Below are 14,135 nucleotides of genomic sequence, written 5' to 3'. Positions count from 1 at the left end.
GGGGTAAATGGAAATTTGATAGCGTAGGTAGGTAGTTAAGTATTTGATGTTTGGGATGGATGGATGGGTGGTCTGGAATGGGCTGTATGCTTTTGGGAAGTCTTGTTTGAGATGGGCGTTGTGTTTATTGTTTGTTCATTATTGTGTAGAGGGGTGAGTGGTCGATTGGTTTGGATGTTAGCGATGTTCAAGATTGGTTGGTGGTTTAAAATTTGATGGATGATTTTGGTAAATATGGTATCATTCATCGCCCTTGGCCTGTCCTAGCCGTGGGGAAAAAGTAAAAAGCTACTAGATTGGGGGTAGGCCAATTCTCAACATTAATATATATAGCTACATCATAAACTCATGAGATTGTATATCATCCAGTCCGTCCATATTCCACTCATAAATCTCATTCATCCTCGTCATCTTCATCTTCGCCGTCTGTGCTAACTTGTGTCAAAGTAGGTGGAGGCCTACTACTCATTTTCTCCCTTTTTACACTTCGCCGCCTCTCTTCGTCATCGACATCCAAAAATGTACTTTCGTCATCTAATTCCTCGGGTCTGTTCCTTTGCGTTCCTCTCGGAGCATCATCCTCGTCATCGCTATCCTCACTTCTTTCTCTCTGCGTCGCCCTCTTAACCTGTCTCAACAACAATTGATCATCATACATATCCTTCATGGCAATTAAATTCTCACACCCAATCGCCGGACATTTGACCACCCTTTTCCCACCCTGATTCGTTGCATTTTTCCCATGATATTCGATGATTGCTTCTTTTTCAAAACTGTGATTGCACTTATTATTGGTGTATGGGAAGCGGAAAATTGCAAATGTGAGTGGACATTTGAGATCTTTGACGACTCGTTCAATAACAATCTCGTCATCCGAAGATTCTTCTTCGGCTTGTCTGTTGGCTTGAGTAGATGGGTGAGAGCGGTCCGAGGGGAACCATGTGGATTCTTTGGGGAGGGGTAGGTCACCGTCTGGATGAAGGGAGTCGTGAACTACACGCTTGAAGCTCTTGTAGTCGTTATGGGAGGCGTATCTGTGGGAGAATTAATTAGCATTTGCCCGCATATTCGACTCCGAACGTTATGAGTGCGGAGATAGAAGGACAATATACCTTTTTGTCATACTTTCCGCCTCATATTTTGACCTATACTCCTCCTTGATTTGATCCAGTAACTCTACTGCACTTACAACCACTCCATCTTGCTTTACTTCCTCTTCATCTTCTTGAACCCTAGTCCTTCGGATTGGAGGAGCTGGATTGGCCTCCGCCAATTTACCACAAACATCCCTAACAACCAGATCATTCCTCTCCACCTCATCGCCCTTATCAATCAAGACCCGCATCGCCAACTCCGCCTGCTCCGTCCAGATATTGACCTTCTTCGCCAAATGCTTCGTATGGATTTCCAAATCTTTGTGATCCGCCGGAATCTCCTCATCATCTTCTCCATCCCTTTGTCTCTTTCGCGCATTTTTCTCCACTTGTCTCTTGCGCTCCCATATCCTATCATTATTGGCAACAGTGGTGTCTGTGATATTTTTGATCGCTTGATTAAGATGTTTCTTTAGCTTAGCGTTATTGTGAAGAGTGCGGATGTTAGAAATGGCTCGTTGCGCATCGGCCGAGAGAGGACATGTTGGTGGAGTGTATTCTGGGAAGGGGATTGATCCGTTTGAATTGGAGGGGCGGAATCTGTCTGGTGCAGGAGATGATTGTGAACCGTGGCGCTCAGCGCCTGTTTGAAGACGTCTGCGAAGAGACATGGTATTAGATGTTGGTCTTGATGTACATTTGTCGTTGAAGGTGGGTTTGGACTATGATGTGGTGGGGAGACGCGCTTGGTCGCATGAAATCTGGGGACACGAACTTTAGTGTATTGGTCCGCGAGCCGTTAGCGTGAGCACATGATAAGGTTCTGGTGGTTACGGCATATTTTATTTTATATTCATTCCAAAACTATTTCACGTGGAGATCAGAGAATCTTGCGGCATTAATCATTCCTACGACAAATATTGTGAGTCTTGCAATCTTTTGTATCTACATTACTTTAGAATTGTTGTTTAGTAGTAGCAGCAAGGCTCTATTGAAGTTGCGATTCCAAACGCTCAAATTTGTTTCCTTCCTGCGTTGCACGGGTTTGGGATAATTTACTTGAAGCATTTTAAATGTTGGGCAATAAGAAATCTAGGCTTTATCCTTTCGCGCAGTGAAGTTACTGTGCCTCGATGCTAAGAAAAGAAGAGACAAAAAGAAAGAACGGCTCACCAGTGGCTGTGCTGTGCTGTTATTCGTCTTTCCAGGCAGAATTGAATATCTAGCCCTACCTCGATCTAGGGAGCATGCGCAATCCGCAGTCAAAGTTTCATACTTTTCATTCTTCTTTGATCTACGACTATATGGTTCATTATTTCACTCTTGCTATCATCATCGTCGTCATCGTCACCTCTCACTTTGATCTTCTTTTTCTACAGTCTTATTCCCTTCCGTAGCCATCAACATTTAATGACATCTGCGCAGTTCCGAGGAACCGCAAGAACTTTCATCTTTCATCTTTCAGATGGCAGACTTCCCACCGATCACTGACCGCTCTTACGGAATTTATACCATTCGCTACCTGCCCAGCCTTACGCTCTCCACGCCTCCACCTGTCCCAAGTACAGAAAATACTGAAGTCCTACTCATTCTTCAAAAAACTATTTGGGGGAGTGTTCCCCCATTTTGGTGTTTTCCAAAGGGTCATGCCGAAACTGGCGATGCGTCGACATTACATACCGCCATTCGAGAGCTCGAGGAAGAGACATCCTTGAAGGTTAAGCCTGAGGATATCTTGAGATTCAAACCAGCTGAACATACAGGGGAGATTGAGGGACAAGATTCTAGGGACTGGGATGGAAGTTTTTCGGAGAGATACATAAACCCAGTCAGAAAGAACGGAAAGGAGGTTAGGTATTGGCTTGCATTGGTTGGAAAAGGGGAGGGAGAGAAGGAAATTAAGCTCCAGGAGAAAGAGGTTGCGGGATACAAGTGGTGTTCGTGGGATGAGGCTGCGGAAAAGGTGACTTATGACGAAACAAAAGCAACCTTGAGGAGAGCGGTGGCCATGCTTGAGGGTCACGGGAAAGTTGGTGAGCAGTTCAAGGCTAAAGTTTGATGGAATAATGGACAATGATCCACGAAATAGAACGATCTTCAATGCTATCACTAGCTAACTTTGCCTCCAAGTCAACATTGTTGTTGTGTCGAGCTAGCTCTAGACGGCTGTGTACCACTGTCGAGCAACTCGGCAGTCTTGTGTCTGATCCGGTGAACACATAAGATGGTGTATCTGTGAAACTTATCTCACAAAGCTGATAGGGCTGAAGCTTTTTATAGAAACATGATACACTAGACTCCAATATCCATCAATAACACAAAAAGCGATGCTACAGCAGTGCACAGTTCTCGACACATGATCGAGGAATTGGACAACAGGAGATACAAGTCAAAAGTGATTCCTAACTTCCCAAACCTTGCTAACCTGCATCCTCGAGCACACGCAATGAAAGTGGCCAAATCCTAGCCGGGAAAGATAACAACTGAAATTTTGACCTTCGGATATCGGTACTGTGCCAAGATAGTAGTTCTTGCCCGACAGTCTGGATGGAACTAGATCTAAAATCGATATCCTTGATCTGCTAACGCGTCTCTAGAAATTGCCAATTTTGAAAAATATCAGAAAAATGGTATCCTTCGTCGTTGGTGGCCAATCGAGGAACCTGCATATTGCACATGGAAATGTTCGAGTAGTAGAAGCAGTAGTGGATAGAGGCAATCGGACTTAGGGATGATCCTCGCTAGTTCAGGTTGGTTGAGTGAACTCGCAAGCATTTCTCTCCCCATTTTAATCCGATTGTTGACCGGTCGACTTTTTAGTTTGCCCCATCACCAGAATCGGGCAAACCGATGTGGATATATTTCCCGATAGGCGTTGCTTATCATCGTAAATGGGCGTGCTTCATCACTTCTTCATGATTGGATCTCGGTGCTGACTGGGCTGAGAGCTCCATAGCAAAAAGCTTGATTGTCTAACAAGGATATGTTACCCGTCGGTATGGCGGCGGCTTAAACTTTTTGAAAATGTGCCAAGTTGGTAGACGTAACGTAGGTTGTGGGTATGTTCGACGTAGGAATGGGAAAACATACTTATGACGAAGTGAAGGTACGATGTTTTGGTCGACTCATTGATATGCTCATTGATATGCTCATTGATATGCTCATTGATATGCTCGTTTGTTGATGACGAGTGTAGTGCAAAGTGGTGTGTCGATGGAACTCCAAGATTACGGTGGTTATTATCTATGATTATCTGTGACTATCTGCAACTGTCTGTGACAATGTATGTTATCGCAAAGACCTCGGCCGTACTTTCCCATTTAAAAAAGTATGGAGGGGCGGGGGAAATGTCTCAAACCATTTTTGAACATTTTGCTCCATCCAAAGTCCACTTCCCCACCACCTGATAAATAAATACTGACTATTGGATAGAAGTTTCTAGTATCGACGCTTTATTACTCGTGCAGCTCACAACGTCACAATCTTTCGAGCCACCATTAAATAAAACATCAAATACGATGTAAATAAATCGCGGCTTCCAACATGTATTGTGGATAAACTTATCAATCTCATCTCATCACATGCATCTCAATGCTTGCCTGTTGGTTGCATCGCAACAACACGATGGATTGATGGAAGAGATGCTTGAGCCTGCCATGAGCTGAGCACCTGCCAGATTTGATTTGTGTTCGATGGATGAGTGGCAGAATTCTAGAATCCTATGCAATCAGAGAAATTGGAAGGGATCACCAGGCTCAACCACAATAGAGCGGCTTGTCTTGTATTGCAGTCTGACAAATGCGTTGCTAGTGTATCTAAATCTGAATGGATTCACTGCAACTTAAAAGATGCTTGCTGCAGGAGAACCTGAATGTTACCCTACATACCCAGGTATGCACTTGCTTCTACTGAGGGGCAAGTGAATACGGAATAAATATGATGTTATTCGACAAGTACTTCGTAGGTATGCAAACGCCAATACGGTAGGCGTATTTAGATTCAAAGTTTATTACCCCTAGCACATGAAGCTTGACTTTATTTCGACGGTATTACCTATTACTTACCCTGTCCCATTCTAGGACCCCAGACATTTCGGCAAAAGCTGGGTTTGGTTCAGCTAAACTAGTCAATATCCATGATCCTTCACTCAAAAGTTCGCACATTGTTCTGTTCATTTAAGACTACTTGTCTACCCAGTTTTTGAGAACTTGTCTTCAGTCTTCCTCAATATCCCCGATCGAAAACACAAGTCGAGGTTCTTGTGCGACTATCATTCGAAGAAATGTTTAATCGCAACAAGAAATCTGCGGCTGATGCCAATGATCTTGCTATCGATTCCAATTCGAGTCCGCAAAACCATGAAGACCCTCTCGCCAATATTCCAAAGACAAAATGGGAGAGACTCTGGCCAGCTATGGCCTGTGGTTCAGGATTATTCTCTGACGGTTACATTAATAACGTATGCTAATCTTCCAGCCATAAGTTCTGGTATGATAAACATACTAATATCTGCGTACAGGTAATCGGATCGGTATCTACTATGCTCGGAGTAATCTACGGAGACGTATACACGAAATCTGCCGCCGTGAAAAATATTTCCGCAATCACATTTGCTGGCACGGTTGCTGGTATGCTCATATTTGGTTATACCAGTGATAAATGGGGCAGAGCAAACACACTTACGCTGTCCACGGTAATTCTTATCGTCTTTGCTGCTCTTGGCGCTGGTTCATATGGATACCACGGAAGTGTACAAGGTCTATTCGCTGCACTTGCTGCTTATCGTTTTCTGGTAGGAGTCGGTATTGGAGGAGAATATCCGGCTGGATCTGTCGGTTGCTCCGAAGCCTCTGGAGAATTAAGAGAGGGCACCCGAAACAGATGGTTTATCATCTTCACGAACGTTATGATTGATTTCGGTTTTGTCATTGGCGCTTTTGTTCCATATTTATTGGTTGTCATTTGTACAGAAGACCATTTGCGAGCTGCCTGGAGAATCTCCCTTGGACTCGGTGTAATCCCACCATTGCTTTTGTTCTATTTTCGATTAAAATTGAAGGAGCCAGAAGAGTTTCAAAGGTATGTGCCATGGTTATTGAATGTTTCTTGAACTCGCTAATTATAAACAGAGAGAGCATGAAAAATGCCAAAATTCCCTATGGTCTTGTAATTAAGTACTATTGGTTTAGGTTATTAATAGTTTCCTTGATTTGGTTCATCTACGATGTATGTGAATATTCAAATCATCAAATTGGTTTATACTAACACATAACTATAGTTCTCAACCTACTCATTCGGCATTTACTCTTCTAAAATTCTCAGTAACATTTACGGAGATACGGCGCCACTATCTCAATCATTCGGTTGGAACACCGTTATCAATCTATTTTATATCCCTGGCGCTGTCCTCGGTTCTTTCTTCTCCGATATGGTCGGACCTCGATATGCTCTTGCCATAGGAGTCACATTGCAGGGTATTGTTGGCTTTATCATGTCCGGTTTGTACCCAGTTTTATCTAAAGTCAAGAATGTCCCCGCGTTTGTCGTCGTATACGGAATCTTCCTTTCGCTCGGTGAACTCGGTCCAGGCGACAACATTGGACTCCTCGCGTCCAAAACTTCCGCGACAGGTGTTAGAGGGCAATACTATGCAATTGCAGCCGCTGTGGGTAAAATTGGTGCCTTTGTTGGTACTTATGTTTTCCCATATATCGAGGCAGCAGGTGGCAGTGGAAATGCTTCTGCGCAGTATCCATTTTACGTCTCGAGTTCGGGATGTATCTTGAGTGCAGCTTTAGCGCTCTTTTGTTTGCCACATATTGGCCAAGATACGATCACAACGGAAGATGCAGCTTTCAGAGAGTATCTAGAGAGTAAGGGATGGGACACCAATCAAATGGGTTTGGGAAAAGTGGATAATATTGAAGAATCTCCTATCAGACAGGAGATTGGAGAAAAGTAGTAGGAGACTGTTTCTTTCTTGTGAGAGGAGAGGAGTAGCTTTAATGACTAAGGAGTGGATTGATGAATATAATTAGAAGAGAGCTAGATATGGGAAAGAAGTATGTAATGAAGTAATGACCTCGTAGAGAGATACCTACTTAATGATACCATTAATTGTCAATCTCCTGAAGGTACTTGTCGTTTGTTTCATTTGATGTCCACATGTGACGAGTTAGTACCTAGGTAGTGGTAGAAGATTTTGATTATAAGAATCTATTAGATCAGAGTACTTCACGTTACGAGAGTAGTACTCGCGCTGTATTTCAAATATAAATTCTGTTGTCGTGCTTACCGGCGGTATCTTGGAATGGTATATTGTGGTTTGAGACGCATATCCAAGTGTAGTGACATGACAACATTCTTTTACTCTCTGTTTCATGCCTTTTACTTTATGTTTTATGCTCATTGCCTTTTGCTTCATGTCTTTTACTCGATTTTAAAGTTTATAATTCATAATTTATCATTTATCACTACTGAGTCCTGACTCCTGAGTTCGTGTGGAGGTGTGGAGGAGATGGATAGGTTGGAATAGGATAGATTGTTTGCAGATAGTGTGGAATCTGGAGTTTGGGGTTGAGATTGGAATAGGGTGGTTTGTGCTTTTGTAGTTTGGTATTTTGGTAGTCTTGTATAGGAGAGCTGGGGCTTTGGGGAATGAGTGGGTGGGAGGTGTGGGGGAATAGGTTGTATCTGTGAATTCATTCATTAATGAGAATCCTTTGTTTCCATGTGGATCTGTTGTACAGGTGGCCACTGATGTCCTGTAGAATCTTGAATCTGAATGGCTTTGCTATTTCGATCATTTGAGTGGCCTCAATTATTTCAATATCCAAAATCATTTCGAAGACCCCTAGATGTTCAGAACTGTTAAACGTTCAAATGCAGTCGGATAAATCAGATTGCTAACTCCAAAATACGTTGGTACTCCAAACTCCGGTTTTCTCCTCTACCACTTCAATCCCTCAAATGAAACAAAGACTGCAGTTTAAAAAGTATGGAGGATAAGATTTCCTAAACCTGTCAATCTACCATGGGAGAAACATTTCATATGATCGTAATCTCTCGCAAATCTGCAGATCTTTTTTTGAAGACGTGTGTGCCATATTCTGTCTGTTCAATATCACCAATAGTAGATAGAAATGGATCTTCTATGGAAACTTTCCCGGTGTGTCCGGATCCGAATGGAATGATTTTAGAGTACTCCAACAGTCCCACACGGCGATATTCGTTCCTAGTGACATCAACGCACTCCAGGATAAGGCCTGTGATATAAAATTGGTTGCCGTAGAGATCTATATGGAGAGGCAGATAGCTTAACTGATTTGTTGAAGTCTCAGTTCTTATGTTGGCAAGATCCTCTAATATCCATGCAGAGCTAAGTTTGCCATTGAAGAGGACTTTGCTTCTTTCTACTTTGCTCTTTCTTTCTAAGACTTCAAGATCGATCGTTTGTCCCAGAAGGTTTAGATGACCGCCTTGGACTTGACCGAATTTATCATCGCTGACAAAATCTATGACTACTTCGAGAATCTCTACTAGCGGACTAACTGAAAAATAAGTACGCTTCTCAGCAAACGAAACGTACCCATCGATTGAAGGCCAAGACCATGATGGTGCTTGATATACCATCGGTGGAAGAGCAGAATTTCCACTGAATCACGCTAGCTGGGATACAAGATCAACCTCCCAGAGACCGGCTAGATATGGACGTCTCATCAAGGGCTGTAGTTCCCTTGCTATGACGGAAATTGCAATGAGCTTGTCGGAGCCTTTACTTAATTTTCCACTTGTATAAGCGGATACTGCTGAGCCCCAGATCGAAAAACCACGGGTTAAGCGCTCGTATTTTCGAGATGGTGTCTCTACCTCAAAATCCAGATCATTGAGATATTGATCCTGATGTTGAAGGGGGCTTAGGGTTTTGAACTTTACTGCTTCCTTTTCAGGGATTCCAAATGGTGACGATTCAGAGGCTTCTAACTCTGCACATTCCCAATAGAGCTGTCTGTCTGAAAAATGGAGAACTCGGGGGCTGAGAAGGCGCTAGATTATCTTTTTAGCATAAGAGATTAAGTAGGCATGTTCATCTAGTGCAATGTACATACCTCTTGAACAACCCAAGAGCGCTGGTTTACAGGGGCATTAGTGATGTCCCTGATCCAGGTAAGCTTTTGTTCAATGTCATAACCTTGCAGAGCTGTAGAGCTAGGATCTTCTGGCAAAAGGCTAGAGTTGAGTATTGATTGTTGGCTGGCGCTAGGGAAGCATAACTGATTCCGAGGAAATTGTACTCTGGTGGGCAGACAGATGTCCGGATCACGATTAAAGAAGCATCCCGTAGTATCATCGATTGCGGCTGTGGCAGTAATAGTACACTTGGAATATTGATACACCATGCTCATAAGTGATGCCTCATGACGCCAATCATCCTGAGAGTCTTGAATGATACACAGAGAATCAATTCAGATATATTCGAGACCGAGTTTTTGGCAAATAATAATTGCCTGGTCAAACGTTTTCATAGATTTAAGGGCAGGCATTTCTCGTGTCCACGAATTGACATTTTCGCTTGTTAAGATTATTTTTTGGGTTTCTGGAATGTTTCCCCAACAATGAGATAATGTGGCATACTCTACCCTTGTGGGGATATTCCCCATCTTTCGCAAACACAAAACTAAATCGTCAACACTTTTAATCCGAATTAAGCGAGTTGGTGTCCATTTTTTCGACGGAGGGCGAAGACGTTTGCAGTTTCGATGCGAGCTTAAGCATGTCTTTAACCAATGGTTAGCAGGTATAAAGCAAGCATCGGCGCCTGTATTGGTAGTTTCGCGGTAACCAGGTAGCAATAGTCGATCTGAAACCACTATCAGCATGTATCATGCACACAGACGTCAGGCTGTGATTGATGTGGGAATAGATAGGATACCTTTAGAAGAATCAACCTCTGTAAGAAAAATCTGGAAAACCCCCCGAAATCCATAGTTAGAGGGAATCCGGACATTAATATTTCCATTACGGTAGAAAAACCACTGGAATTTCAACCTGAAAGCTGCAAGTTCGTAATAATCCATGTTAAGAGCTTCGTCATCTATCTGTGCCCACACTTTCTTGCATAGAGCACACCCTAAATCAAGCGCCGCCTTGAAGGCATTATAAGAAGCATGATGTTCGAATAACCCCTCAGATCTAATTCCGGATGACGGCTCAATTTTCGCATAAGCATCCGCTATTGTTCGAAGAAAATCTGTACAGATTTCACAGAACATTGCAGCAGAAGACTTGTCTTTAATGATAATAATGAGATGGATGAAATTAAGAATGAAATGCGGAGTAGAAGACCCTTTTACCTGTCTGACATGTAGTCCGAACACGACTCTGACTGGAGATCTTCTCTATGCGTCCAATTAGGAAGGGGGTCGATATCGTCACTTCATTTTTCTAAATGCAGTCGAACTTTTAGAACTTCCTTAAGCCACAAGGAAACATCGTGAAATTCATACAGGGTGTCAATGTTCACCAGACACGTGTACCGAATCGTCCCACTCGGATTGTCTTTTCTCTTAATTGTCTCTATGAAGCAACAGCACAGCAAGTAAATTTTCGCTATCTACCTGTATATTTATTTCGTGACAGAAGATCGAATTCAACTACTCTCATTCTTATCTCTACACCACTAGAAGCCTACCCCTCTCAACCCCCTGCTCAAACCTTCCTATTGTAAAATCAAATACAGACATACTGATAAACTCAAAGCAAGAAAAGCTGCCAGCAAAGATATTAGCCTAATCAAAATGTTGATAACTTAATAAGCATGCATTCATCATCGTTTTGGGTCTCTGCATCATTCACCAACCCAAAATAACACCAATAACAATGAGGACATTCAAAAATTTAGATATTCAGATTCTAGAGCCGAAGTGCTTTTCCAAGCCGACAAAGCTCAAGCGAATGGCGTTTAACGAGAGAAGTGGGCTATATACATGTCCATTCATTAAATAAATTCATTTTTTTCGTTTCATTTCCGACCTGCTTCCATCGTAAATAACCTCCATTCATCAGTAACCAAATCCATTCGTTAAGTGCCAAACACCATTTCCTCCATCCATACCCTATCATTCATTTCATTCTATTCATCTCAGACGCACAAACAGGAATTATACACAGATCATCACATTTCAACAATTACTCCCTCATTCATCTCGACATAGGACTAACCGGACTAATCGGACTTACAATCCCATCCCGACCGGAACCAATTCCTCCATTATTTCCAAGTAATCCTCTAATTCTTCTTTCTGCTTCTCTAACAGCCGCGCTCTCGTCCGTCCTCCCCATTGGACTTCTAAATGTTTTTGATTGAGACGCCTGAGACATTATTGAAGTTGGCGGTGGAGGAAAAGATGTTTGCACAGCTTGATTTGAAGACGAAGGTGTATTATATGAATATTTCTGATATGTTGATGCAGGATTTGAAAAATTATATCCCTCTGATCCTCCTCTTTGACGCGAACTTTTCCTCGCAGGATAGTAAGTAGAAGAAGGTTGAGGTATCGCACTAAAATCCGAGCCCGAACGTGATAATGATATACTCCTCGGAATCGTAACTACTTTTGCCGTACCTCTAAGAGCTGTAGGGCTCGGTGGTTGTGGTGGTATTTGTGTTTCTCCTTCTTCAAATGTGGGGGTCTCGAAGTCTAAAGGAAAGGAACCACGCTCGCGTTCTCGGTCAAAAGAAAGAGCTGATGAAGATGGAATGCCTGAGCTTTCAGTCGTGATGGTCTTGATAGTTGAGGCACGTGGATACGAATTATTCGTGTGGGTAACACTAATAGGAGTTTTAGGATCTGAGTTGTGGTTATTGATTGCCGAATTCGGACCTACAGCCGAAAAGCCAACTTCGCGTCCTGGGTGATTTTGTGGCCGATGCCGGTTTTGAGTCGACGAGAGTCTAATTACTGCAGTGGAAGGAACAACTATAGGTGTGTGGGCCATTTCGCTCTTGTTTGTTATTGTCGTTCCGCTTGGACTGGTGTTACGCTGTGAGCTAGACTTCAATGTACTGGGGCCTTCATACCCAGGCAACTCAGCAACACTATTTCGTGGGCGCTTGGCTTTCAGACGATACCAGAAACGATTGGATTTGTTCTTGACAGTGGAAGTCGTGGTATCCATCCATGTGTTGGGATGAGTAGGCGGTGGTGGGAAAAATGGAAGAATAGATCCGTCTGGGTCAGCCTTTTCGGATGATGGATGCCGACGCCTGTATCGAACAACAAAGAATAGAAAGATACCAGCCAGAGCAGCAATACCTATAGCGACAGGGACAGCGATCACAATCCTTTTATGGGCACTGGCTGTAAGAGCCGGAGTCTGTGTCGGGGTTTCTGTAACCGGTTTAGGAGAGGTAGTGGGTGTTGGTGTAAAGAAAATAGTTGTTACGAGAGACGAAGGCGAAGTAGTCGCTGAGATAACAGGTGTCAGAGGGATAGTTGTAACGAGTACACCATCAGTTGGATTGTGAATCACCCCGGAAGCAGTGATCTGAGCGGATGACAGAGAGCGTATATTAGCCATACCCAAAGATACTTGTTCTTGCGATTCCTCTCGAATTACAGAATCCGGCCCATCTGTGGTATTGCACGCGACATTTGCAGCGCTGATAGAAGGACTAAAATCTCTACCCGTCATGTTCGTGAGAGAGAAACGGGGTGAGAAGTTTGTGAGAACTGGAATGGAGGTTGATGGATAGTTCGTCATGTTTATGGGATTTGACTGAATGCCAAAGAAACTAATATTTGTTAAATCACTGACCCGAGTGACACGAAAGCAGCATGTCCAATTATCCGAACTGATGAACCGGATTTTAAATGCAGCAAAAGTGATTGCTTACTAGGAATTGTTTGCATTGGGTCCAATGTTTGAGTTGAGGTGAATAATTGTATTATACATTCCAACTGGAATGACCCATTCATTTAAAACTTGCTATGCAAACATTAGCAACTTACTCAAAATACTTTTCTAGGCAGAAAACTTCCACATACCATGACATTATTACTTCCGGTAAACAAAACCAACAAATGACTACCCATCTCCTCGATCAAAAGCGCATTTCCATCTTCCCTCCACCAAAGAGTGACATCTCCCGAGCCCAAGGTGGCTCCTGGATAGGGCCATGTGAAAACAATATCTGCCTTGATGCACCCCAGAAAAACGCAAAATACGAGGAGAGAGACCAGACGTTGCATCTTCAAGTAAGGTCTTCTTCAAAACCACAATTATGCATTTTCCAAAAGAATACTTGATGACCAAAGAAAATCCCAGAAGTAAAATCAGATAAAAACCTCACGGATAGGGACATGATCATTCTTATTAGAACCCCCGCAAACATACTCGCATATCATGCAAGAAAAGATATATTTGTGTAAAATGAACAGACGATACCACGCCACCACAGATGCTACCACACCAAATGAGAAACAAAAATAATTGTGCCGAGCGAGAAGACAGTAATAAGTGGTTACTTACGATTACTGTTCCATGAATACTGTTGGCCCTTGCATATACTGACAGCTGTGCCGCTCAACCTCGTCAATTTAGATAATCTTGATTCGTTGGACTGAGGCAACTGCGCCTCTTCCCGCCGCTAATGTGGTCAGATTGTACTGCATTTTATTGAAAAAAATGTAAGAAAGATAAATAGATATCTTGATTAGATGTAGATGTTTGTTCGTTGGAGAAAAGTGTTTCGATGGTGAAAATCCACGACGTCATCTAGGCTTTCTTCACTTGAAGATCTTTCACAATTGAAGAACAAACATCTTATACAAAGCTTGCAACTTTACAATCGCTGTATTCCATGTAGAAAATGTACTTTAATTTTACAATCCAATAAAAAAATTGTATTGAATTGGTTATCAAACTTGATGTAGTTAAATAAGAGCGAAGGATGAAAAAGGTTGTATTGAAGCTGCGCTGTAACATTCGAAAGAGAAATCCTTCGTTATGACAAGGCTCCAAGGATAGCATTCGTTTATG

General features: G+C 42.6%; 5 protein-coding genes across 5 annotated transcripts; 2 read left to right on the top strand and 3 right to left on the bottom strand.

Moving 5' to 3' along the window:
* Window positions 1-394: 394 nt before the first annotated feature.
* EAE97_006691 (uncharacterized protein) lies at window positions 395-1,765 on the bottom strand (the record flags this gene model as incomplete). The annotated part of the gene is made up of 2 exons (XM_038877204.1): window positions 395-1,034; window positions 1,113-1,765. 2 exons carry the CDS (start codon window positions 1,763-1,765, stop codon window positions 395-397), a joined length of 1,293 nt encoding a protein of 430 aa, XP_038732136.1.
* A 794-nt stretch (window positions 1,766-2,559) lies between these two features.
* EAE97_006690 (uncharacterized protein) lies at window positions 2,560-3,153 on the top strand (the record flags this gene model as incomplete). The annotated part of the gene is made up of 1 exon (XM_038877203.1): window positions 2,560-3,153. One exon carries the CDS (start codon window positions 2,560-2,562, stop codon window positions 3,151-3,153), a length of 594 nt encoding a protein of 197 aa, XP_038732135.1.
* Window positions 3,154-5,376: 2,223 nt separating this feature from the next.
* On the top strand, window positions 5,377-7,056 carry EAE97_006689 (uncharacterized protein; the record flags this gene model as incomplete). The annotated part of the gene is made up of 4 exons (XM_038877202.1): window positions 5,377-5,553; window positions 5,614-6,173; window positions 6,224-6,320; window positions 6,373-7,056. The coding sequence occupies 4 exons, from the start codon at window positions 5,377-5,379 to the stop codon at window positions 7,054-7,056; spliced, it is 1,518 nt and encodes a 505-aa protein (XP_038732134.1).
* A 1,085-nt stretch (window positions 7,057-8,141) lies between these two features.
* Window positions 8,142-9,493, bottom strand: EAE97_006688 (uncharacterized protein; the record flags this gene model as incomplete). The annotated part of the gene is made up of 3 exons (XM_038877201.1): window positions 8,142-8,640; window positions 8,758-9,140; window positions 9,203-9,493. 3 exons carry the CDS (start codon window positions 9,491-9,493, stop codon window positions 8,142-8,144), a joined length of 1,173 nt encoding a protein of 390 aa, XP_038732133.1.
* Window positions 9,494-11,294: 1,801 nt separating this feature from the next.
* EAE97_006687 (uncharacterized protein) lies at window positions 11,295-13,345 on the bottom strand (the record flags this gene model as incomplete). Its single annotated transcript, XM_038877200.1, has 3 exons — window positions 11,295-12,888; window positions 12,991-13,082; window positions 13,142-13,345. The coding sequence occupies 3 exons, from the start codon at window positions 13,343-13,345 to the stop codon at window positions 11,295-11,297; spliced, it is 1,890 nt and encodes a 629-aa protein (XP_038732132.1).
* Window positions 13,346-14,135: the final 790 nt, after the last annotated feature.

The sequence above is a fragment of the Botrytis byssoidea genome, assembly GCF_014898295.1.
Source record: "Botrytis byssoidea strain MUCL 94 chromosome Unknown BBYS_012, whole genome shotgun sequence".
Taxonomy (NCBI): Eukaryota; Fungi; Ascomycota; class Leotiomycetes; order Helotiales; family Sclerotiniaceae; genus Botrytis; species Botrytis byssoidea.
This window is presented reverse-complemented; position numbering and strand designations above follow the sequence as displayed.